The following is a 25,226-nucleotide window of genomic DNA, read 5'->3' as shown; positions in this document are numbered from 1 at the left end:
CCTGTGCAGATAAGTATGAGGAAAATAAATGATGCTAAGTTTGAGTTCTAGGTAGGTTCAAAATTACTGCTTTTTTTGAAGTCGTGATAGTTGTATCATGTCATTCTGTTAGTTGTAATCTAGATGATTTTTTTGACTTTGTATAGCTTAAAATGTTAGCCTAAGTAGTTACACACAGCTATATGTTTTTACTATTCAATACCGAAATTTTTCTGTTCAAACGGTAAAGAACAGACCATCAGGCACGTTGTACCAAATGGGCGTCTGTAAACGCTGGGTTTGTCCCTGCAGCAGGGCCAGCCCTCTGCTCTGCAGAGAAAGGGCCCTAGCGGTGGGATTCACAGGGAAGAGGCTGCTGGCTAATTACTAACCCAATCCCTCTCAACAAGTTCTCATACTTTACAAAAATAGCCTCAGTCTAAATAAGAAACATCAACTTGCCTTCTTCCTCATCTAGAAAACAGGAAGGAAAAAGTGAAGAGAGAAAAAAGTGGTTAGTAACGAACTGTTAGTCATTTCCTTATTTAAATTTTCATAAAGCAATCAGACCTGTTGACAACGTTCCATAACATTACATGAAAATTTGAGTTACAAATATGAGAAAACACATAAAAAGGTTGAAAAGGGAGCAATAAAATAATCCTGAACTAGCATGTCTTCTCACTCTGCCTTTAGGAAACTGCTATTTATGATGCATTGAAAGTGAAAGAGAAAACTGCTCAGTCGTGTCGCACTCTTTGTGATCCCCTGGACTGTAGCCCACCAGGCTCCTCTGTCCATGAGACTCTCCAGGCAAGAACACTGGAGTGGGTTGTCATGCCTTCCTCCAGGGCATCATCCCGACCCAGGGATCCAACCCAGGCCTGTATTACAAGCAGATTCTTTACCATGTTTACCACGAGAGAAGCCTCTTATGATGCATTATAAACACAAATATTTTAACATTTTGCTTTGTTGTTATTTTGAACAAACACTTCTAAAGCAGAAACAGTCTTACATTTATGAATTATATGTTAATATTTAGGCAACATGTGTACGCATGTGTGGTAAGTCACTTCAGTTGTGTCTGACTCTTTGGGACCCCATGGACAGTAACCTGTCAGGCTCCTCTGTCCATGGGATTGTCCAGGCAAGAATACTGGAGAAGGCTGCCGTGCCCTCCTCCAGGGAATCTTCTTGACCCGGGGACTGAACCCTCATCTCTCACAACTCTTGCATTGGCAGGAGGGTTCTTTACCACTAGTGCCACGTGGAAAGGCCTTTATGCAACATATTAACATATAATTTATATGAACTGGGAATCAGACTGTGGCAGGTTGAGGTCCTTGAGCTCAACTCTGTAACCTTGCACAAGGTTACTTACCATCTCTTTTTCTTAGCATTTAAATCTCTAATATAAAGATAATATTACAGTTCTCTACAGATATTATGAGGGAGGTAAATATACATGAAATACTTAAACACATAGAAGGAACTGAAAGTCACCTATTCATACTTTACATAACCTATGTCTTATTTTTGTTTTTAGATTTTTGCTACTGAAGCCAGTCATCGATCTCTTTTAGGCAGAACTGAACGATTAGTACATATGTATACATGAAAAGTGTTTTATCACTTTTCAACTACAGTTCTATTACTCTTTCAATTTCCCAGCCAGGATCCAATTCTTGTTCGTCATTTTTCCAATTGTTAAGATCAAAGTAAGAATGATCTTACTTAAAGGGAAAATCATGAGTAGCAAACAGAACTATAATCTCAAAAGTTCTTATATTTCTCTTGGAGTGAAAACTTAAAAATCCTTCATCATAACTTAGGTACAAGTCATCAGTAATTGCCAACCATGCAGGATTGTCTTATAGCCTATGACCATCATCACGAACACAGAGGATTTCCATGGAGTGATTAATGTACAACTGCAAAGGTTAGTGAGGAACAGTGAAACCTTTCAAGCATGCACACTGCACAGTTCCTTACATCATAGCATACAGGAATATGAAAACAGGAACGTTCTTTCTCCCTTACCGCTGCAGACAAATTCTCGTTTTTGAACCTCAGCTACATTGTGGCCCCTCAGGTGAGATGGCCCCATACACTGGGTGTAGAGGCCCACCCGAGGTCTTTGGCGCAGCCAGTCCGAGAGCCAGGCCAGGTGGCAGTCACAATATAGGTTGTTTGAATGGAGTCGACTAAATGAGAGCCAAGCAGTTTAAAGCAAGAAAACAGAATGGAGTTATTTCAAAATTTGCAAAGTTCATTCATAATAATATATAAGTTTATATCTCAACATAAAATAGGTTAAAGTTTAATATGGGCCAACTTAATTATTTTCCTAAAAATTAAACTGATAACCACAAACTCAAGTCCCTCTTCATCTACTGAGCTAAGCAAATACACAGAGAGCTTGAACATGACCATGAAAATCTTTTGCCGCTGTCTATTCAAAGAGAAAAAGAGACAAAGAGACACACAGAAGTCCGAGGCAAACTGCTTTACAGTTCCAACATACTGGCAGTCAACGGGGGTGGGCAGAGAAATGGGAAGATCAGAGGCCAGGTAGGGGTAGGAGGCATGTTAATAAAAGTTGTGGTTCCCAGTCTGGTTCCCAGTTAGTCTTGTCATTATTAGTCTCTCTAGAAACTGCTGGCAGAACCTTTTTAGCAGGTCACTTTCATTTTTTGCTGAACCAGACAGAATAATAATTCAATATAAACTGCTTCTTTTCACATCCTGATTCTGATTTCCTTCTTTTTGTTTAATCGCAATAAAAGGGATTAGCTGCTTTTGGCTCTTGGAGACATAGCCTCAAAGAGCAGGAATTGAAATTAAAAGACATAGATGGCTGGGAGTGAAGGAATTAAGCCAGTCCCCTCTACGCTGGCACAGATCCATACCAGATCATGGATCCCTTCCAAGTGGCAAATTGCACTTCTCCATTTGTAAAATATCAGACAAATATATCCACTAAATTAGGTAAATGACTTCAAACTGGCTTTTATATTTTCTCAAACTAAAGAAAAGGACACCCAAAACTATAAATCATAGCATCATTCCCAGAATCACCTATGACACAGTAATACCATTTTAGCCCTTTTTAGCTGATGTGCTCAATTCTAACCCAATAACAGTAATGGATATTAAAACATGGAACTCAGTCCAGAAAGATAATTGGACCATAAAAATGGAATTTTTAAGTAGCAATGATAATATAGAATAATGAAACAACCAAAGCAAGGGAATTTAAAATTAGATGACTGTTTTACATTCTCCTTGAGCCTGAAGATACAGAACAGACTGTCTTCCATTGAAACTAGATGGCATACCACAGGACAGAAAGGTACATTTGGGGAAGGCTGGGTGACCTCTGGTGAAGTTTGCTAGGAGGTCAGTGGCATCTTTTGGAAGCTACAAAGCACATTCCATACCTTTGCTCTGTAAATATTTCCATTTAAACCAAGCACATTATAGTGATTCGATTAGATGCATATATATTTGAAATGAGAAAACAATATAAAATTTTAAAAACCCGAATAGTATGACAAACTGTAGTGGATTTTTTTTACATGAAAATAAGACTCACTATCAAAAATGCAGATGACAGAGTTTCTGCAATCTTAGTGGCTTTAGCTTTTCACAGATTGAAAGCTTGATCAATTTGTTTTTTTAAAAAATAGCTAAAGTTAATGAGAAACCAATTTCATCAAATAGAGTTTGAGTGAACTGGACCCACTGGGCCAGATTAGTCTCAATCTGACAGCCCCAAGAAAACAAAATTTAGTTATATCTGCTTGCTTTTGGAATGATTTTATTTTGCTGAATATTTTCCCAAGGAAATTATAATGCCATCCCATGAAGACTTGATTTTAATGAGAAAACATGAATTAGTACTGACATCTCACTCATTAAAAAGTGGCAATTAAACTAATTTTTGATTAAAGAGAGAAAATAAATGTAACGTTTTGAGTTATAAGCTACTGTAAAAATGAAAGCTATTTTCAAAACACTATCAACATATATTTACCTTACTTAAACACACTTTTTTTTTTTTAAGAAGTCCAATGCTTTGGTTATTTTTTCCACAATTTCTCATGTATTGTATATGATATACTTTTTATGTCAAGGTGATTCGTGATTGTGAAACCCAATTCAAATGAGATTTATCTCTGAAAATGCTTTAACTAAATACCCCATCCTGGGTTTTGAAGATTAATTCTGCTCTTAAAGAAAAAAAAAATCTAGCTGTAGCAAACATTTTTATTAGAGAATAATTTTTATCCATCTAAAATATTTTAATGTCCATCTGTAACCCCTGAAAAGATATTTTAAAATATAAATGCTGACACAACCTTAATTATAGAAGCACTAAAGGGTTTACATTACAAAGACTGTTGGAGAGCCACTTTAGCTTTATTAGGATTGCTTGCTGTATAGTAATAATATCATAAAGATTTACCATTTATCATTTCTGACAGCCAATCAAGGAGTCTTTCATTTCTTAATGAAATGTGACCTCCACAATAGCTCAAAGTAAATGTTTTCCTCCCCTCCCAAACTTCCCATAACACATATTATTTAAAAGGAAGCTCTCAAGTTTTCAGAATAATAGTTCATTTATTTCAATATTATATCGATAACTTTTTAAAAAGTGGTGTTTCCCTTGTCTAGCCCATGATGAACTAATGGTCATATTCTTTACTTGCTAAAAATACTACTTAAGGGGAATCAATTGATTAAATTGATTTTATATATATTGAAGCTACTTACAAAGTCCTAAGTTTAGGCATATGGTTGAAACTTGCCACAGAAAGTCTAGTAATGTTGTTATTGTTGAGAGTGCTGTAGAATAAAAAAAAAGTCAGAAATTTTAGATATGAAAATTTACTGATCATTCCATATGCTAACACAGAAAAAACTTCTTGTGATTATGCAGAACAAGTATCTGGTAAAGATGGCATCAAGAAGGCACTATATTATATGCAAGATGACAAATAAATTTCGTACTTTAACATACTGCCATGCATTCATCAAACACTTATTACAAACCTATGACTTTAGCCACAGTATCTTTGACCATGTAGTTTTATGCACTTTGTACCTACATATCTACTTCTGATATTGGTTAAGGAATGAATATGAGCCATTAGAACATCAGACAAAAAAAAAAATTGAAGAGTTACCGTTCCTTGAAGGGTATTATGTATTATCAGTGTCCACGAGTAAACAAACCCATTTGAAGTCTCCAGCTAAAATCTCACAACAATAACACACAATCAGTTCTGTCAGGTCCTGCTAATGGTTCTTTCCTGTGGACATCAGCCACTGTTGAAATTTGAGTAGGAAGAATGATATCTATATTTGGTATTTGCATTGAGTAGAAAAGACAAGATATGCTGTAGCAATATAGTAAAAGCTTAACATATTCTAGCAGTTTTTCTTTCTTTCTTTATTTATATGGCTGCTCTGGGATGAGGCATGCAGGATCCTTAGTTGTGGCATGCAAATTCTTGGTTGCTCATGTGCCATCTAGCTCCCCCACTAGGGATGGAATCTAGGACCCTTGTGTTGGCAGCATGGAGCCTTAGCCGCTGGGCCTCAGGGGAGTCCCTCAGCAGTTTTTAGTTGTAGTCACATATCCTGTCCTTCGTTTAGTGCTGTGTGGTAGTGATCATGGTTTCTTGAAGCTAGAGTCTTGAACAGGGATGGTCAAGGGAGATACAGAGAAAATAAATACAGTCTTTGTTTGGTTCTAAATTGTCCTACTTTCCCTCTAACACAAGCATTGTCAGTTGTATTATTACTACTATCTTGACTACAACTATTACTCATTCATTCATCAAACATTACCTGAATGGCTCTTATTTTTATGGCAATATGAAATTTCTGAAAATAAGTCAGGCATAAAATCCTGTCTTAAAATAGCATACAATTAATTGTGGAAACCAATTACACAAATTACAAAAACTTAGAGTTAATAAGATTTAGAAGACAGAGTTCTTTTTTCTCAGTCTTACTGTGACAAGACAGTGAGAAAGATAGTTATCCCAGCAATGGGTGAAAAATGTGGAGATGGCAAATGATTCCAGTACAAAGAAGATACAGTTGGGTGATGATTACATAGGACAAGTTGCTGAAGGAGGCAGGAAAGATGGTTCTTTGGTATAGTTGGATGCTGTTTGATACTCGAGAAGTGTTTGAATTAGACATTGCACATTTACTTGTCTACAGAGGCCAGACAGGAAACATACATGAGAGAAGTAGGCTGCTTGTAAAGAAATAAAATAGGGAAGAGAGATGGAGAAGAGCAGACAGACAGCTGGGGATGACGAGGAGCTTGGGGATGGTGATATTCTTTGTTGTAGCAGCTAATATTCAGCTCTGATGAACTATTGCTCTGCTGTGATGGAAAGCTGCCAAACAATCTGATCTGCTCAAAAGAAGCTAGAAATGGAAGCTCTTAGACCAAGCTTCCTAATTTTTAAATACTGGTAACTCAAATGTTTCAGAGACTCCATGGGCTATGGGGCCAGTTCTGCTTGGGCTAAGCAAGATACACTGAGGTCACTTTAGACTAGCTGGTGGCTATGGTTATCAATGGTGGGATACAGGGTATTCAGGAGTCAAGGAATTAACTTAAATTTCTCCATAAAGCAGGATGCGATAGCTATAGATCTAGAACATGCATGGACTCTTTTTACTATCCAGTTTTGGAATGTATTGAATGAAGTAAGAACTAATCTGACTGATCTGAAACAAGTCACATAGGAAAAAAAAAAAAAAAACGCTGAATGAAGGACCTATAAAGCGCTGAATTGGTTGACTTACGTTATCTAAAAGCTTCTAGTATTTCCTGGTACTCAAGTGGAATGAGATTTTTCTCAAACACCATTAAAACATATCTCGATGTCTGAAATAAAAGGTTTCACTTCTCAAAGGGATTTGCTTTAAATGACCCCTTTTCCTATCCTCAAAATTTATGCTGACTTTATACGGTTTAAATCTTCAGAGTACACAGCATACTGACTGTTGGATAATGTGACTTTGGGGATAACTTTAAAAAAAATAATTCACACTCAGCAGATATGCATTAATTTTGAACTACAGCTTCTTATGCTGTGCTGTGCATAGTTGCTCAGTCGTATCCCACCGTTTGCAGCCCTATGGACTGTAGCTCACCAGGCTCCTCTGTCCATGGTGACTCTCTAGGCCAAGAACACTGGAGTGGGTTACCATGCCCTCCTTCAGGGAAACTTGCAAACTCAGGGATCTAACCCAGGTCTCCTGCATTGCAGGCGGATTCTTTACTGTCTGAGCCACCAGGGAAGCCGGTAAAGAAGGGAAGCCATTAGTTTCTTTTAATTCCACACAAAAGAGTTTACATTGCACGCTGAAGCCCGTGGCTATCAATTTGAAGACTTCTCAAAATGTCAATTCATTTAATTCAACTAAAGAAATTATCTTAGTATTTTTATTTAGTGTTGATGCTGGCAAGGGCTTCCCAGATGGCACAAGTGGTAAAGAACCCGCCTGCCAATGCAGAAGACTTAAGAGAGAAGGGTTTGATCCCTGGGTTGGGAAGATCGCCTGGAGGAGGGCAAGGCAACCCACTCCAGTATTCTTGCCTGGAGAATCCCAAGGACAGAGGAGTCTGGTGGGCTACAGTCCATAAGGGTTATACAGAGTCGGACACGACTGAAGCGACTTAGCATGTAGCATGCATGATGCTGGCAAAGCAATATTGATGTTAATATCTGGTAACTGAACAATATGTGGAACCAATGAAATTATTTTGAAATTAACAATAAGTGTTGATTAGGTATAATAACATGCAGGTGTTATATAAATTCCTATTATAAAATAATGCAAATTTATATACTGCTTTACTTGTGAACACTTTTTCCTGTATGAAAATCTATTTCTATGTTCAACCTCAAGATTTTGTCTTTGTAATGAGAATATATTCGTGTACAAAGGATATCCTGGTGGGTAAATAGAAATGTTAGTCTTGGTAATCATTTAGGCCCTCTCAGACTTCAGTCTTGATTTATTTCTTCTTATTCCCAAGTGCTAAGCATAGGATTTGGCAGAGTCTGATACTGGATGGATATGAACCACTATGTTTCAATTAAATTAAATTATGTCTGTTCTATAGAAAAGAAAAATAAACCATATAAAACTGGCAAGTCAAGGGATATATGTCATTTCTGAATCTAGTGTCCAAGGAAAAGAAAATACTGATCTACAATTAGTTTCCAGTGTTACTTTTGACACAGTATCTTATTAGGAAAATAAACTCTAAATCCTATCAATGAGAATTTCCATAAAAAGTCAATTCATTAAGAACATACAAGTGATAAACTGTCTCCCTGCTTTCATCTACCTTGGCTTTTCCTTCTTGAACTTTATTCACTCTCTCCCTTAATATATATTTTAATGAAACAAATTTTCATCAGTGGCTCAGTATGTTTATACCCATCTTCCCCTGTTTGGCCTCAGTATATTCATACATTTGCAAATGAATCACAAATTAACATTTTTAAAGATGTAAAATATTAGAAACCTGAAATTTAGGGTGATGCGCAAATTCAAGCTCTTTCATTATTTCCACATAATAAAAAGATATCTCTTAAAGAGTCATGGATGATAGAAACAATCAAAATGGGTAACCTACTTTCTGAACTCTGTATTTAAAACAGTAGCTTTATATTTAAAAAGCCCCAGACTAACTGTTTATAATGGGTGAACTTTTGATTTACTTGTCAAGAGATTAGGAGATTTAGGGCTTAACATATTTAGTCTTTCCACTGCTCTATCCAAGTCAGCCTTAAATTCTTCATTAATTTTTTCTCCAAAGGTTGGGTCAATCACAAGCATTAAAAAAATTAACATATGTTAACAGAATGTCTGCTTGACTTTATAAAATTTTAACACAAAACATTAAAAGTCTTTGATAAAAATTTACATTTCCTTGTTTCGTGCTGATTTTAATTATTTCCTTTAACAAACTCTGACCATTAGCTAGCTTTTTGAGATCTACATATTAAAATACTCAAAAGAGTTTCCAACATTTTGAATTTTTATTTTGACTCCATGAACCATGAGATATTTATCATTCTTTGGTATGTTTCATGACAGTAGGTCTTACAAAAGTCATCTTTTAGATATTTTGTAAACCCAACAATATATATGAGGTGACTGTGTTTTCTTGAATTTACTGCTTCTCGAAACAATGATATTAGTTTAGAACCAAAAAAAGTAAATGAAGAGTTATTGTATTTGTGGGTAAAGTGTTTCCAGTGCTGACCACAGTGCTTGGCACATAGCAGCTACTTCCTCTCTCTCTCTCTCAAATATATGTAGAGCACTCAACATATCTCAATATATTACATTTATATTAGTTATTCTATATCTAATAAGTAAGTTCTTTTGCTTAATAATGAAATATTTTATGATAGTCAATTCATTCAAAACATTCAGCAAATTTTTCATAAAGTGTTTGGTACCATTAGTAACAAATTCTTTCATTTGATCTGCGCTATTCAACTAAATAGTACATGTGGTAGTCTCTTCACATATGGGTTTAGTGACATTGACTATAGTTCTGATGTCAGAGCACTGTCAAGAAATCATAGCTGTACTGCAGTTATTTTGACTTTGAAATAGCACTAGTGAACTTCCTATATTAAAAATGGCTCTGGAACACAATTTTAAAAGTGAACTTATAACTACAGTTTGTATAATAAGCACTTTAAATTTCTTTTTCCTTTAGAATAAGGTAGATTCTTATTAACATCTCTCACATGGTTAGAGAATAGTGTATATCCTCAGAACATTTTATTTCAATCAAATCATTCTTATATAATTCTTTAAAAATAATAACTGTATGTGATGCAGCTAGAAATTAGTTTCATTTATTCACAATTAACACCAAAACCATATAGAAAAATTGTTAAAATAAGCCATCCTAGTTGAAACAATCAACTTTATTCAGAATTACACTCTGTTCTTCAAACTCAATTTATAAAGCAATGGGATCTTTTTTTGGAAGAATTTCATAATTTCTGATAACTTTTAATACATGAACTAAAAATTCAAAACCTCTTCACATTTAATTTAGATTCAGATCGATGAATAAATTGAGTCAGGGGAGAATTATATCTTAGAACTATATTTTATTGGAGGGAAAAATTAGTAAGTATACTTAAAAAGTTAGAAAGGTGAATCTTTGGGGAAATTTTTCAGAAGTGTATAGGCGGCTTATGCAGCTTTAGGAACTAGTTTTCGTTAAAATTATTTTTCATTATAATTAATAATGTCATTAAAATTATTTTTACAGTGTCAAATATCTGTAGAGATTACTCAGTTGCCTCTAATCAATTTTTCAGCAATGTCTATCCAGCAGGAAAGGACAGAAAATGCCAATTATAATTCAAATCTGTGTGTGGTACTTTATGAAGTTAGTAGAGTTTAAAATGGACCTAATAGGCGGCTTATTAAATTTAGAAAGTACATTTTAAAATAACCTTACAAAGATGGTAAGCTATCTAGTTAAAATGATATTTTAAAATGAGAAATGTCTTTCCATCGCACAGCAACTAAAATATCCCAACATATCAGCTCTTAAGGTTTATTTTTTTGTGTAATTTTTCCGGTACAACCGATGCTATCTATATTTATAGCAATTCTGGAAATTCTTACAAATCCCGTGTATGAGACTGTTTTACCACAAGGAGAAACACTTAAAAGACAATACGTGTGAACATGTGAGTGTCTTTTCAAAATTAAACAGTTCTACCTAGGCATACAGATATGATATACACGATTTTGCACCCATGCATTTCCACTCTTCTCTGCATTTGCTCTGAGTTATTTAAGGGCTCTCTTTCTCTTTCAGAAACCATTCTGACACAAGATTTCAAGCTAACAGATAAGCATCCACGTTAGCACTCCCTAAACACAAAGCTCTGGTTAAAAGAGTAAGAGAAATAAGCGGTACTTACAGCACTTCCAGGTCCCGGAGAGCCCTGAATGCCCCATCTTCAATACAGCTGATCTGGTTGTAATCCAGTTGCCTGTTAAACAGATTAGAAGAATATGTAAAAGACTGGACACTAGCAGGGTTAGGTGAAAGGAAGTCTCCTGAAGGGTCTCTCAAGCCCTAGCCGCAACAACCAAAATGCTCTCACAAATCCACTCATCTGCAGAAGAATGTCACAAGCCATTCTGGCCTCGGTGCCGCCACTGAAATCTCTTTTTGTTCTGAACTGTCTGTGCAAATAGCAGCCCTCGGAAAGCGCCAGTAAATAATAACTGCACCTTATATTAAATGCCATAGGAATGCAATTTCATTACATCAAGAAAAGCTATCCATTAAGAGCTTTCAGCGTCATCTTGCTGAAACAATTTCATTAAGGTAAAGGACTGTAAATCACTTAATGTCACATGCACCCCTCAGTGACCTAACAGAATCCATTTATCAGAGAAGCCCAGCTGCATGTTAATTTCACTATCCTTGGCAAGAAAGAGCAAGACTACTTTTAGGTTTTCTTCTTTTAAAAGCAGCTTTTCTTCAAGAACTTCAAATCAAGAAAGAGAAACGACACCCCATCTATCTCCTTGCTATTCCCAACTAGGCATATACTTTAAAAAGCGACCAGTTGTTTCATATTAAGCTTCACTGTTTCCATAATTTGCACTATCATTAATGGTGAATCCACGGCACTGTAAATATTACAGATTTTTCAGTTAAAGAGCTTCTCAAATTATACCACTCTCCAGAAACCAACTTTTTAGAAAACTAAAAAAAAAAAAAAAAAATTATTTTCTCAAAGACACTGATTTCAGCCCCAAACACGAAGAAACACATACTGCAGCAAGAATAAAATTCTACGTATATCTACAGTCAAACATTTAAAGCTGTATTAATTCATTCCAAATAACACAAAACTCAAGTAACTCTTCTCCAGCAGTTATTACTCACTTATTAATGTTTAAAAATTGAAAATAAAGCATGTTTCAAACTTAAGTTTGCTTTCTCCTACCATTTGTTTGGGGAATTAAAATTTCCTTGTTCATACTAAGGAATTTACTTGGTTGAAACAGACAACTAAGTACTAAATCCCACTGCTTTCTCCTTTTTTCTTAAACAAATAATCAGCTTTTATCTAAAATCTAGTAGCCTGATGCTTAGTGGTATTATTGTTCTTATAAATAAAAAGTACTTTAATGTTTCACTTGAGATAAAAACCAAATGGTTGATGATATAGGTGAGTTTTCAGCCTTGCATGCATTGGGAAGGGAGATACATAAATAGGGTAGGCCTATGACCCTAATACAAAGATTAGGATCTTTGTATTATTTCAAGCACAAGATTTACCAAAAAGGCCTAATTTACATTTGAGGTTTGTTCTTAAGGGAACTGTTTGAAATAGCTGTTTTTCTCACAAGGCGATTGAATAAAGGGGCAATGATTTAATTCAGTGACTTTCAGAGGGGCCTCTTCAAATTCCCTCCTTTAAAAATTATGTACATAGAGAATGTCTCATGAAATATACATCTCATTTTTAAGAAGGTCTCTGGGGGACATAATCATACAGGAGGCTACCTTGATGCCATGCAAATTGTGCGATCTAAGATGTGCAATATAAAAAAGGTGAGCCTGGAGAAGATACCATTTTATTGCCTGTATAAACTAAGGCTTTCCCCAAATAACAGCTACCACTCATGCAACTGTAACAGCAGAAGACATCTCTGCTTATTAGGAAGTATGTGGATATATAATTTTATTTTCTAAGAAGACTTTTAAAGACTCATGATGTAATATGGTTGCTGCGCTTCCAAGAAAACACTTAGATTCTGGAGCACTTTTGATTTTTACAGATTAAATTCATTTAACAATTAAGTTAATAGCCTTTTTTTTATTTTAAAGTGCTAAATATATATCTGCACTACTATTCTCTAACCTCTTGAACAATTTATCAAAGCCATTTAAATTAGTACAATGGCATGAAGTGTTACCCTTGACACACTACAAAAGAGAAATTGTTTCCAGACAAATTGGCAAAATCTTTTAATGCTATCAAATTTGCCTAATGCAGTCTCCAGGTTAATCTGTAAAAGGGTGAGCTGTATGTTTGCCCATACCTTATTATCCTTAGCTGTCAATGTATAAATCAGTGCTGACACAGCTTCTTTTAAATCATGCATACTATACACAAAAGGAAGCCCTAGCTTGCCAGAAAGCACTCAAGCAAATCTTGTCCTACAAGTACTGAAAGGCAGATTACTTTCTATATACCATCAGAAGTTGAGACGCTGGTGGAAACTTTGCTAATTTTATCCCTCTTTAACACTGCTCATGATTATATGCTTCTTCTGATTCTTAACAGAAGTCTAAGCCCTTATTGGCCCTAAAACATTAAGGATATTCGGTTCTCATAAGACCAAATTCTTCCCTAACAGTTTCCTGGATGCTGTCATGTCTCAGGTCAAATATCTTCTGGGAAGGAAGGTATTTTATGAAAATGCTACTCATTTGAAAGGATAATGAAAATCAAAGCAGACAATTTTTTCATCAATGGATAGATTTTTTTAATATTCAAAGTTACATTTATGGAAAGTACTGTACTCACATGATTCCTCATGAGAAAATCTCTGCACAAACCTCTGTTTATCTGCATATCGTTCAAGATAAACAGTGTCAAAGCTATACAAAAGTGTAATTTATTTCAGAGTTTCTGGACTATTTTTCTGCACCTTGTTTCTCTCATGCTGTTCATTTCCTTCACCACCTTTTAAACCCTGGGCACTTCTGCTTTTTTATAAACAGGAAAGGATGCAGTCAGCCATGAGTTTAGTGGCACATTTAGATGTGATTACACACCACGCCATGGAATTGTTCGGAATTAAGTAATTAGTAAGAGGAAAACTTTTTCGCTTTTCCAATAAGTAACATTACAGCTATTTATCCAGACATAAGGTAAATTTGTTGATCTGTGAATGATAAAAGAGTACTGGGTGTCTCTAACAGCTTGAGGGTCCTTTTCTAACTTAGCCTACTTTCCAGGGAAAAGCGAGCTAGCACTTTTCTCATTTTCCTGGGAGGAAGAATGGTATGGATAGGACCAGGTGGTTTCCTTTAGACTTCTAACCTGCCTAGTCTCATCCAGGCTGCTGAGTCTTCTCCTCCAGGCTGCTGAGTCTTCTCCTCCTTATTTTCTACCTCCAACCCTCCTCTCTGCTTCTGTTCAAATTCCAAATCCCCCCTCCCTCTGATCCATCACTCTCCTAGTTTGTATGTGTGTGGTTTGAAGCAGTGACTTTCTCTTTAATTTCGTGAAAATGATGTTGTTAAAAACATACTGTTTTTCAGTCACGAAGTCACATCCGACTCTTCGCGACCCTGTGGACTGCAGCATGCCAGTACTCCTTGTCCCTCACCATCTCCTGGAGTTTTCAGATTTCTCTCAGCATTAACACTCTATGATTCTATTTTTAATGGTAACTATTCGTCTTCTGATGCTCTAGAATAACTCTAGACTGCTTATTTAATTTTTTCTAGCACTGCATTCAACAATGCAGCACACGTTTATCAAGTGTGATCACTCCGTGCCTCTCTCACATAAAATTTCCAAAGCTGATCTGCTTTTCTTTAAGACTAAAAACAGTCTAATTTTGGATTTTGATTAATTTTTGGTATGAAAGATAATATAAAATGTTGCTAGACATAAATTTTAACAAAGAGGTATATTAAATGACAAAAAGTTTGTACATTTGCTTACTTGGAATCTTAAAACATAACTGGAGACACTGTATTCTGTTGCTTATTTTCCTAAGATTTCCTGTTTTCATTGTTAACAATCTATATACCAGACTGTTTGAATTACACATACAAAACACATCTTCCTGCATTAACTTTAGTTGGTTTTGTTCTTATCCATAGAAAATTCATATTTCAGTGCAGTGTCCAAGTAATAAGATCTTATTACAAATTGATTTTCTTTTTGTAAGAATTAGAACACCATAAAACATACTTACCTCTGGAATAATAGTGAACATAAAAAATCTTTAATAATTTCGAAGCCAAGCAGAGTCTGTACATACTGTCAACAAAATTGTTATGACTAGGTTCCAATTTTGCCAGAGTTTTTTAGGTATGAGAAAGTTTCATTCATATTCAACTCACTACGGCAAGATGACAAACTCCAAGAATTTAGTTGACTTAAAACACATCAAAGTGATTAGAATCAGTATGAGAGAATGACAACATTTCGCTAACCTGATAAAACATAAATGTAATGGGAGAAAAAGAAAAAATGCTGGTAAGGATATGGGCAGAATCTGTTCTATTTCTTCCCTTGTATGTATAAAGTTCAGGTAAATATGAGTGTCTAAATATACAAATCTTATGCCAATAATGATTGTGTAACAAGTAGTCTAAGATTTAAGTCATAATATACACAGGGCACGAGAAAAATTTAAATTAATCCATCCTAGAGAGAAGTTTCTGCAACTGTATCATTTACCTCGGCATGAAAGCACAACTGTGTTAGCCTGGGCATTAGTGAAGAATATAACCAAGGAAAGGACTTTCTGAAGAATCTTAAATTACTTACGTTGAGAATTTAACTCTTTTTGCAATGTTTCAAGTAACACTTTGTTTTTCTCACAAGAAGAAAGAATCTCAGCTTTTATTGCAATAAGCCATAGTATACAGTTATATCCATTTGTTAATTTATTAGGAGGAAGTTCAAGGTAGCTCTAAGAGAGATGATAATAGACGCTGGAGGAAAGACAGCTAAACTGACCTTCCGGTTCTGGCAAGTCTAAATAAACTAATCAGGGAGGTAGAAATTGAAACTGACAATATTAATAATTGCTAGCATTTATTGACTGCACAGTAAATAGCAGGGTCTTGAGACATACCCATCGTATTATTCCTCACAATTACTTGAGAAGGTAGGTATTTTCGCTATTTTGATTTTACAGATAAGAAAAGAAGGCCCACAGAAGTTAAACAAGTTATGCAAAACAAGTAGTAAATGTTTAGTGAAACCTTGATTCAACTTTAAATCTATGTATTGTTGAAGCCCTCATTAGACACAGGTGGCTAGGAAGAGAGATTCAGGAGCTATTCGTTCTGCAAATAGAGGTTTAGGCTGAATTTCTAAAGGCAAATTTTCAAGGAAGAAGTCAGAAGAAGAATATTACAGAATTTCAGAGAAGGAAGAGATTGCCCTAGGCGAAAATAATAGTGTGAGGGAGAAGAAAAAATCCCCTAATCCCTAAAAAATGGGTAGAATCCAGTAAGACAGAAATAAAAGTGGGTATTCCCTATGGAGGAGACTGGTTCAAAGAATAGTTGTGAACCGAGGCTCTATAATGTTCAGAGTAAATGTCTGCAAGACAGAGATCGTTCTGATTTGAGCAAAGAACTTGTGCACAGATTCAGTGGGAGAGGAGGCTGTGAGCCTGCACAGTTCTCTGAATTTTGGGATCAGTAGGAATATCTAAAGAGACTAGAAGCAATGCCATTGGGTAAAACTCACTGTTCTCTCAGAGAATAGCCTATATTCCTATAGACCCTGTAGAACTATTGTAGACAATATTCCACTAAATTCCCAAGGCTTTACCATGATGCCTATAGCAAAGCGTTTTGCTTTTGTTTTAATAAGCGGAATGATTTTCAACCAGGAAGTGATGGGATGAAAAACAATGCTTTATGTAAACAAAATTTGGCTGGAACATTGAAATTCCCTAATGATAATATACACTGGAGATCAAAACTCCATTAGCAGGTTATTATAAGTGTTCAGAGGGAGGAAAGTATGGCTGGCTGTCCAGGGTTGGGGAAGCAAAAACAGAAAGATCTGTTCTGTCTCAAGAAGAACAAGCAACCACTGAAAGATCAAGACAATGGCTATTTTATACATATGTGAATCAGATTCCCAACTCTTTAATCAAGATTTCTTGTGTGTTTTGTTTTGCTTTGGAAAATGACTATGAAGGTATGCTGTATAGATTCATCTTTACATGAGAAAATGCTATCAATAAAAAGAGTGCTAAGGCACCTGGAGACTGAGCAAAATGCAAAGTTGGAGAGGTTGCTGGTAACAAACTTGCCCATAGTTACTGGAGATTATCACAATTCAGTGTGCTTTTTTACAGGGAGTACAAAGCAGGCAATTTACAGGACCACGGACAGTTCCCATGGTACTGCCTATGGCATCTGCTGAGTTCCTGATACACTTTACATTTTAGAACCCAGATAACTGCGAGTTACAAGTTATCCTTTATGACCACAGGCAGCAATCTAGATGTTAGTGAAAGTCACTCAGTTGTGTCCAATTCTTTTCAATCCTGTGGGCTACACAGTCCACGGAATTCTCCAGGCCAGAATACTGGAATGGGTAGCCTTTTCTTCTCCAGAGATTTTCCCAACCCAGGGATGGAACCCAGGTCTCCCATATTGCAGGCGAATTCTTTTACCAGCTGAGCTACGAAGGGAAGACTTAAAATAGATGTTAAGAGGGGCTCTAGTCCTCATATCATAAAAATAAACTTCATTTGCTATCTATGTAAATGAAAAATCATCTCCACAGATACATTAGGAAGGTTCTATGCCTAAGAACCATGTGTGGTATTTATTTTAACACTAAGGATAGCAGGCCCCTTGAGTGAGAAACCAGTCTCCCCTTCAAAGTCTCTCCAGTCTCAGGCTCACTGAAAACACTAGGAAGGAGCTGAGAGCAAAAAAAAAATCACAATTTTAATTTTATACAAGTGGATATTCTTTTTATAATAATTATGTAATAAATATGTAATTAAGTATGATGAGAAATATAGTAAACTAAACATGAAAAGTAGCTGATTATGGTCAACATTCTGTAAACATGATTTAACTTACAGGTCAAAGATAAGGTAAGTCTTGCATTTGAATGGTAAAATATGTAATACACTCTTTGATTGTTAGGGCTTCCCTGATGGCTCAGACAGTAAACACTTGCAATGCAGGAGACCTGGGTTCTATTCCTGGGCCAGGAAGGAATAGAAGGGAATGGCGACCCACTCCAGTATAAGAGTTGGGCACGACAAAGTGACTAACACTTTCACTTTCTGATTGTTATATATTGATTCTCTATTATGTGGACAACCCTTGTTCCTTTATTATCATGAAGTATGAGGCTCCCCTGGTGGCTCAGTGGTAAAGAATCAGCCTGCCAATGGAAGAGATGCAAGCTTGATCTCTGGATGGGGAAGATCCCTTGGAGAAGGAAATGGCAACCCACTCCAGTATTCTTGCCTAGGAAATCCCAAGGACATTGGAACCTGGCAGGCTACTGTCCATTGGTTGCAAAAGAGTCAGACAGGACTTACCGACTAAACAACAACATGAAGATGACAGAGGAAAGGAGAAGAGTGGATTGATATTTAAAAATTGGCAAGGGTGGAAAAAAACCAAAATATATGTCTTCCTGTGATTTGCTATACAACTGTGAATTTTCCTCCTATGGGTTTTAAATGACCATCCATCAATAAAATAAACTGAAGATGATAGAGTTTTAGAAAAAAATTTCTAAATAATATAATAGTGTGTAACAACATATAGATTAACCTTCTTTTTCCTATTTGCCAAATCTTATCACTAATAATCAGTGCATCCCAAATAGTTTTGTTTCTTAAAATTACTATAGTCATGCATTCTTGTTTCCCAAATGACACCATGACTTACTCAAAGAGAACCAAGTTAAATCATCTTTTAACTTAAATGCTTGTCTTTAAATCAATATATAGTAAAAAAAAAATATAAATATTTTCCCCTCACCTATTTTAACCCATGGATAGTTTTAATAGAAAGAGGGAGTACAGTTGATAACAGATGAAAATGTACTAGAATTTGTATAATGCAAGCAGATAGAAAATGAATGTATTCATTTACAAATAGTAAAGTTTGGAATATAGAGTACATTTTGAAGATATACTGCAACATGAAAGAAGAATAAAAAACAGATATGATGTACTTTAAAGAGACTATCTAAAATAATGCCTGTTGGAATTTAATTATTTTAAGTATTCAGGTCCTGCAATGCAGGAGACCCAGGTTTGATCCCTGGGTTGGGAACATCTCCTGGAGAAGGGAATTCCAGTATTCTTGCCTAGAGAATTCCATGCACAGAGGAGCCTGGTGTACTACAGTCCATGGGGTCACAAAGAGTCAGACCCGACTGAGTGGCTAACACTTTCACTTTTGCAATCTCAATAACTATTGTCAACAATTTGAATTTTAAGTTCATAAATTGGTGTTTTTTGTTTAAATCCTGGGATAACATGAGTAGGAATTATTTTACATAAAAACAAGAGACTCTTGAAAAATTTTTGAACTCATAAAATGCATACTTAGAGAAAAAGCTTGCAAGTCTTAGCAATAAATCAAAATTTAATTTGAATACTCTCCTAAGTCATTCAATTGAAAGGAAAAGCCTCATACATACTTGTAAACAAAACAGTAGCACAATGTAACATGTCTTCATTTAGAAACGATCAGGAGATAGCCAAGACTTTATTAGTCAGTGTTACATATTTAAATATATATACAAATTTATCAAGAAAAATAATATAAACAGTGATCATCACTTCAGTAAGGCATCATTTGGTAATGATACTATCAGTACTTTCATTCACACTTGATTGGCGAGTTTAAAAACACAGATGTAAATCCTATATAAATTGGCTGCCAGTGACTACTATAAATACAATTAGATAGTTGATATTTTGATATGATCTTGTTATTCTCAGATCTCACTGTCTCAAATGCCGGGGGAAAAAAAACTGGTTTAAGTAGCAGCTGGAGAAAATTGGGTAACAACAAAAAATATAAAGGGTCTTAATCCAGTTTGGAAATTAATAGAGGTAAGCAAAAAAGTTATGGGATGTCCTCCCTGGAGATATTTAACAGCAAGATAAATGTCCATCTGTCTAGAATAGTTTTACTGTGGCTTGCCTGAAGGAAAACGAATAAGATCTGCTAATTTGCAAAATTTCTACAGCATCAATTTCATATTGTCAGGATCTTGCCTTGAGCTTATTTAGCCAATCCACAAGATTAAAGCAAGTGCTTCCGGTGAAAATCTTCTGATACCTGGAATTTACTCAGAATAAAGCCTGAATATGTGGTAACTCCCATAAACCCAGTACAGTGCATTAGACCAATATTTTAGACAGTGCTATACAAAATATCAAGGTCTTCTCTGTAGCTCAAAGGGTAAAGAGTTTGCCTGCAATGCAGGAGACCAGGGTTCGATCCCTGGGCTGGGAAGATCCTCTGGAGAAGGGAATGAAAATTCATTCCACTATTCTTGCCTGGAGAATCCCATGGACACAGGAGACTGCTGGGCTATAGTCTGTGGGGTTGCACAGAGTTGGACATAACTAAGCAACTAACACTACACAAAATATTATCCTGATGCACCTAAAGCACATATTTCTTCTGTAAAGGCTTCTGTTTTCTCTTTTATCTCTGTAAGCCTTGAATACTAGCCATCATGGGACCATGAAGGCTTGTCCAAACTGTACATGAACACACTGGCATGATATACAGGACAGAGCATTATGCCTCTCCTTCCCACACTGAATGGACTTCCCTTGTGGCTGAGCTGGTAGAGTCTGCCTGCAATGTGGGAGACCCCATTTTGTTTCCTGGGTCAGGAAGATCTGCTGGAGAAAGGATAGCTTCCCACTCCAGTATTCTTGGGCTTCCCTGGTGGCTCAGCTGGTAAAGAATCTGCCTGCAATAAGGAGACCTGGGTTCGATCCCTGGTTTGGGAGATCCCCTGGAGAAGGGAACGGCTACCCACTCCAGTATTCTGGCCTGGAGAATTCCATGGACTGTATAGTCCATGGGGTCATAAAGAATCAGACAAGACTGAGCGACTTTCACTTTCACTTCCCACACTGAGCGTTCATAATAATAATAATGTCAATACTTCTGGACTTTTACTTAGTCATTACTTGATGACCTACATTTACCATTTTAATAACAATATGAATTAAAATTTACTCTCAGTGCTAACATATTTTACTAAATACTTTTCTTAACTTTTAATGATAAAACTAAACTTCAGACAGAGTCCCATGAAACTTATATGATCCTTTTTAATTAAATAAACCTATAAATGCATTAAGGTGTTTCAAGGTTGTTTCCATGGTCTTTCACACTTTTACACGGAAGCCAGTGAGAGTAGCAGGAACAAACTGTTCTTTTGACCATCACCATTCAGCATCCACATAGTTTCTTAAGCCCCCTTTCCTCCATAAAATAAGAAATCTCCAAAAATAAAATCATTTGGATGCCATTCTACTCAGCGTTCTCCATATTCTGACTGCTATGCTTTCTGCTAGTGCTGCTATTCCGAATTAGTACTGGCTCACCTTAAAGATACAGACATATTCCTTCCATCACACACACATTTCATTTAATTTTATCCTCCAATCCCTTCAAAACCCAGTAATCAGGCTTTCAATAGGTCTTAATAAATTCTTACTTTCTCAATCTGCTTTTATTGACCAATATACAGTATGAACCAACCTCCTTGAAGATTTCTGTATATTTTCTTTTCAGTAATTCTTTTCTAAAGTATTCCCTGATAACCTCAAGCAACACCTTTATCTCTTTCTTTCCTCAGTATCTGTGGCACTTCACAATTTGTTTATAAATCAGGGTCTTGCATATATTTAGTACCTTCTGAGATACACATATATATATGTATTTTTTTCCTACTTTGCAGCTTAATGTCTAATTGGCCCATGGCCTATCTGATCTCTCACTAATATTACAGATTAGTCCATATTCTAATTTTCTCTCTCCTTAGTACCTTTTTCCTCTAATAATCACAAGTGCAAGCAATTACTATATTGATTTCATAAAAGTAAAAGTTAAGGCTCAGTGAAGTTTAATGAATTGTCATGTTTACAAAACAAACAAACAAAAATAGCAAAATATTCTGAGACTCCAGTCCTAGGCTCATCTCACAGTTTTTAAATAACTGTGTTTAAACTAGAAAAGGGGAAATGATATAGTGGAGGAAAATATTTTCCAAATCCCACCAAATCAATGATGCACTCCTCAAAGTACATTGGTCAGTATCTCACTTTTCTTTTTATCTCTAAACTTTTAGAATTGCATTTTTAAAGAAGAAACAAAGAGGAATTAAGGAAGAATTTCACCATGACTGGTATCTCACTCCCAAATGCATCCTTAAACATGGGAGAAGGATTACTTGCAGACTTGGATTCCCTAAATATCGTTACTAAGATTAAAAGCCACCTGTTTTCAGGCTTTAGCGAGAATACTGTTAAAAGACTCCAAGAGGCATTCCCAAAGGATGGTCAACTTTGGCCATTACTGTCCTTTCACAGAGACATATAGACAACTTGAGTAGGTGCTACATAGGCATCTTTGTGTTGTTCTGACAAGAGATAATATAGAGGCAGTTTTGAACACCCTATATCTCTGAATCTACTTGAAGATTTTCCTCAATATTCATTAGAGATTAAATCTAAGCAAATAAAATCTCTTTTAACATGTAAATGCTAACAAAAGTCTAAGGCCAGGATTCTGATGGCGCTACATATTTATACTTAGAAGTCTATATTTTTCTATCTCTACCTGTACACTTAGAAAGTACAAATTTAAAACAAAAACCATTTACAATGAAGAGAAGATGTAGAGGCCATAGCTTATAGCTTTATAAACAGTCGTCTTCTTTGACGAAGGAAAACATCTGTATCACATTCACTACTTGAGAAATGTTGGATTCCACCATGGAAAATTCTGAAAGTAAGTTAATTCTTGAAAGAGTTTCTACCCCGTTTCTTACAAAGGTAAGAAACACTGAATTTCTGATAGTTAATCTCAGCACACAGGGGCTTTTCCCTTTACATTCCAAACTAATGCAGAAGCTAAAGAAAACACTTTACATCCTAGTTTTACAGTCGGTCAAAAGCAGTCGTTTCAAAAGGTTAATATGATACTTTAAAATTTATTAAGATACATATCGATAATGTTAGGGTTGCCACTGTAATCTTAAATCTGATATGTAAAGACCTATGTGCACTTACAAAACAACACATCTACACCAGACACTAGATTAAACATTTACCAAGGAAAAACACATAGGTTTCTTTTACTTTGCTTTTTAAAGAAGGCTATACATACATTCTTTCATAAAGATAAAAGGGAAAATCTAAGAAAAGTATTCACACAAATTGAAAGACACTTTTCTCATTCCCACACTTCGGAATTTAATAAAAATGGTGATCTAAAAGCTATTTTAAAAAGCAGTAGCTCTAGGCCACAGGTATCTCCAACAAGAAAATATTATCTACTCTTTCCAGAAAAAAAATAGTCTGTGTTTCCAATAAACACCAATAACAAGTGAAAAAGGTACTATTGAAATAAGCTCATAGTAAGAGGGAAGAAAATACATTGTAAATGCCTTTTAATAAAATCATTTCTTTAGACTTCACAAGGTTAACCAGAAGGTTTGAAGAACCTTGTGATAACAACTGCAGTTATTATTTGATAACTTTCAGTTTCAAGACATCTTCTAAATGAGACTTCCTTCAGATAACATGTAAAAATGATTTAAAACTTATTGTTACAGTTCTCCTAAGGAAGCATAAAATGCATAAGCTTTCACCATGTCTTTCCTGACACTTTATTTAATATGAATTAAACTTGGAAAATGGATAATTTTAAAAACAACAGTATCAATTAGAAAAAATACTTACAGATTTTTAATATCAACTGCCCCACGAAAAGCTTTCCTTGGAATTGCCTGAATCTGGTTTTCACTGAGGTCACTAAAAAAGAAAAGGGATAAAAGATCAAGTTATAAATATGGTTTAAGAGTTATTTTAATAATTATTGAGAAGTGATGTCACTTTCCAAAAAAGAAACACTAAATCATTATAATTAAATTAATAGCACTAGATGCAATTTCTAATACAAATATTTTATATTTCTAATAGAAATTAAAAATTTGGACAAAATAGTCTCTTGAAGTAACTTTTCAGATCTTTAGTTCATAATAAATTATTAAATATGGTTCTCTTAAATTTAAAAGTTGATTCACTTCTGTGTAATAAAATATTTCTTTAAAACAAACAGCAAATTGTTCATAACTCAATTTTAAAGGGTTCTAAATAAACAGTACTTGATATTTCTCCAACACCACTGATATAACTTAAGAAGTATATAGGAAAATAGTTCCTTTTAACATCTTAGAGAAGACTGGGCAAAACTGATAAAACCAGGGCAGTATGATTAAGTTTTCATAGCACTTTAAGTAATCTTGAAAATGGAACATGGCTGTACTGGCCCAACAATAAAACCCACAGTTCCTGCATGAAATATTAACAGCACATTGATTTAAAACCTTCTTTAAATAATTCTATTATAACCATAAACACAGACCATCTATATTTGCATTTTAATTTAATCGAGAAAATACATTTTAATCAAGGGAACAAAAAGCACTCTTTGAGCTGAAAGGAGAGTTTGTAAAAATTACTCATCTCATGAAATGGATCGTTATTTTCCCTTCAGAGTTCAGACGCAATTCTATAAGCTCATATAGTATTATTAGACTTAACAAATAGGATATAAATACACAATGCAAGAAATGTCATCGAAAAGAGGAAATTTTAAATAACATTACCACATAGCAGAAAGCTGAAACAGCATATAAATAAAGTATTAAAGTAACAATGAAGGTACTAAAATTATCTTTAAAATTCAAAATAACCGACGCTTACGAAGAAAGGTGAAGCTACTGACCACGGGTGTGTGGCTGTGAAACAGAGCCATTTTCCAATTAAGCGAAGGCATACTGGACAAATTCATCGACAGCCTCTCCCCCAGTGCTTATGACCAGAGCTGGTTGCTCACACAGTTATGACCACACAATAGAGAAAACTAGCTGATATAGAGATTTAGTGTGTGGTTTTGACCTCATGAGCACCAAGTTTTAAACAACTGAGATTTGCATTTATATCTCAATATCTGCAATGTTCAAATTTTTTAAAAAAAGGTTCGCTAAGCAATCTGTAGAAACAAACGTTAGTCTATTTAAACAGTAAAAGTCCTTAGAAAAAAGAAAAGTACATGTGTGTTTTATTCCAAACAGTGAGTTTGTAAGATATGCTTATGTAGGTGTTAATGTCGCCATTTATGT

At 35.2% G+C, this 25,226-nt stretch overlaps 1 protein-coding gene across 4 annotated transcripts in view; it reads right to left on the bottom strand.

Moving 5' to 3' along the window:
• SLIT2 (slit guidance ligand 2) overlaps positions 1-25,226 on the bottom strand; it is a 403,061-nt gene that overhangs the window by 128,855 nt on the left and 248,980 nt on the right. For 2 of the 4 annotated variants that reach the window (XM_068975688.1, XM_068975691.1), the window contains exons 5-9: positions 23,782-23,853; positions 10,995-11,066; positions 4,762-4,833; positions 2,023-2,186; positions 442-453 (exon numbers count right to left, since the gene is read on the bottom strand). In XM_068975688.1, the coding sequence (XP_068831789.1) occupies positions 442-453; positions 2,023-2,186; positions 4,762-4,833; positions 10,995-11,066; positions 23,782-23,853 (392 nt within the window). The remainder of the gene's footprint in view (positions 1-441; positions 454-2,022; positions 2,187-4,761; positions 4,834-10,994; positions 11,067-23,781; positions 23,854-25,226) is intronic. The other 2 variants (XM_068975687.1, XM_068975690.1) reach the window with 1 other exon arrangement.

The sequence above is a fragment of the Capricornis sumatraensis genome, chromosome 7, assembly GCF_032405125.1.
Source record: "Capricornis sumatraensis isolate serow.1 chromosome 7, serow.2, whole genome shotgun sequence".
In the NCBI taxonomy this organism is placed as follows: Eukaryota; Metazoa; Chordata; class Mammalia; order Artiodactyla; family Bovidae; genus Capricornis; species Capricornis sumatraensis.
The sequence above is the reverse complement of the archived record's forward strand: the minus strand, read 5'-3'. Positions and strand labels throughout refer to the sequence as shown.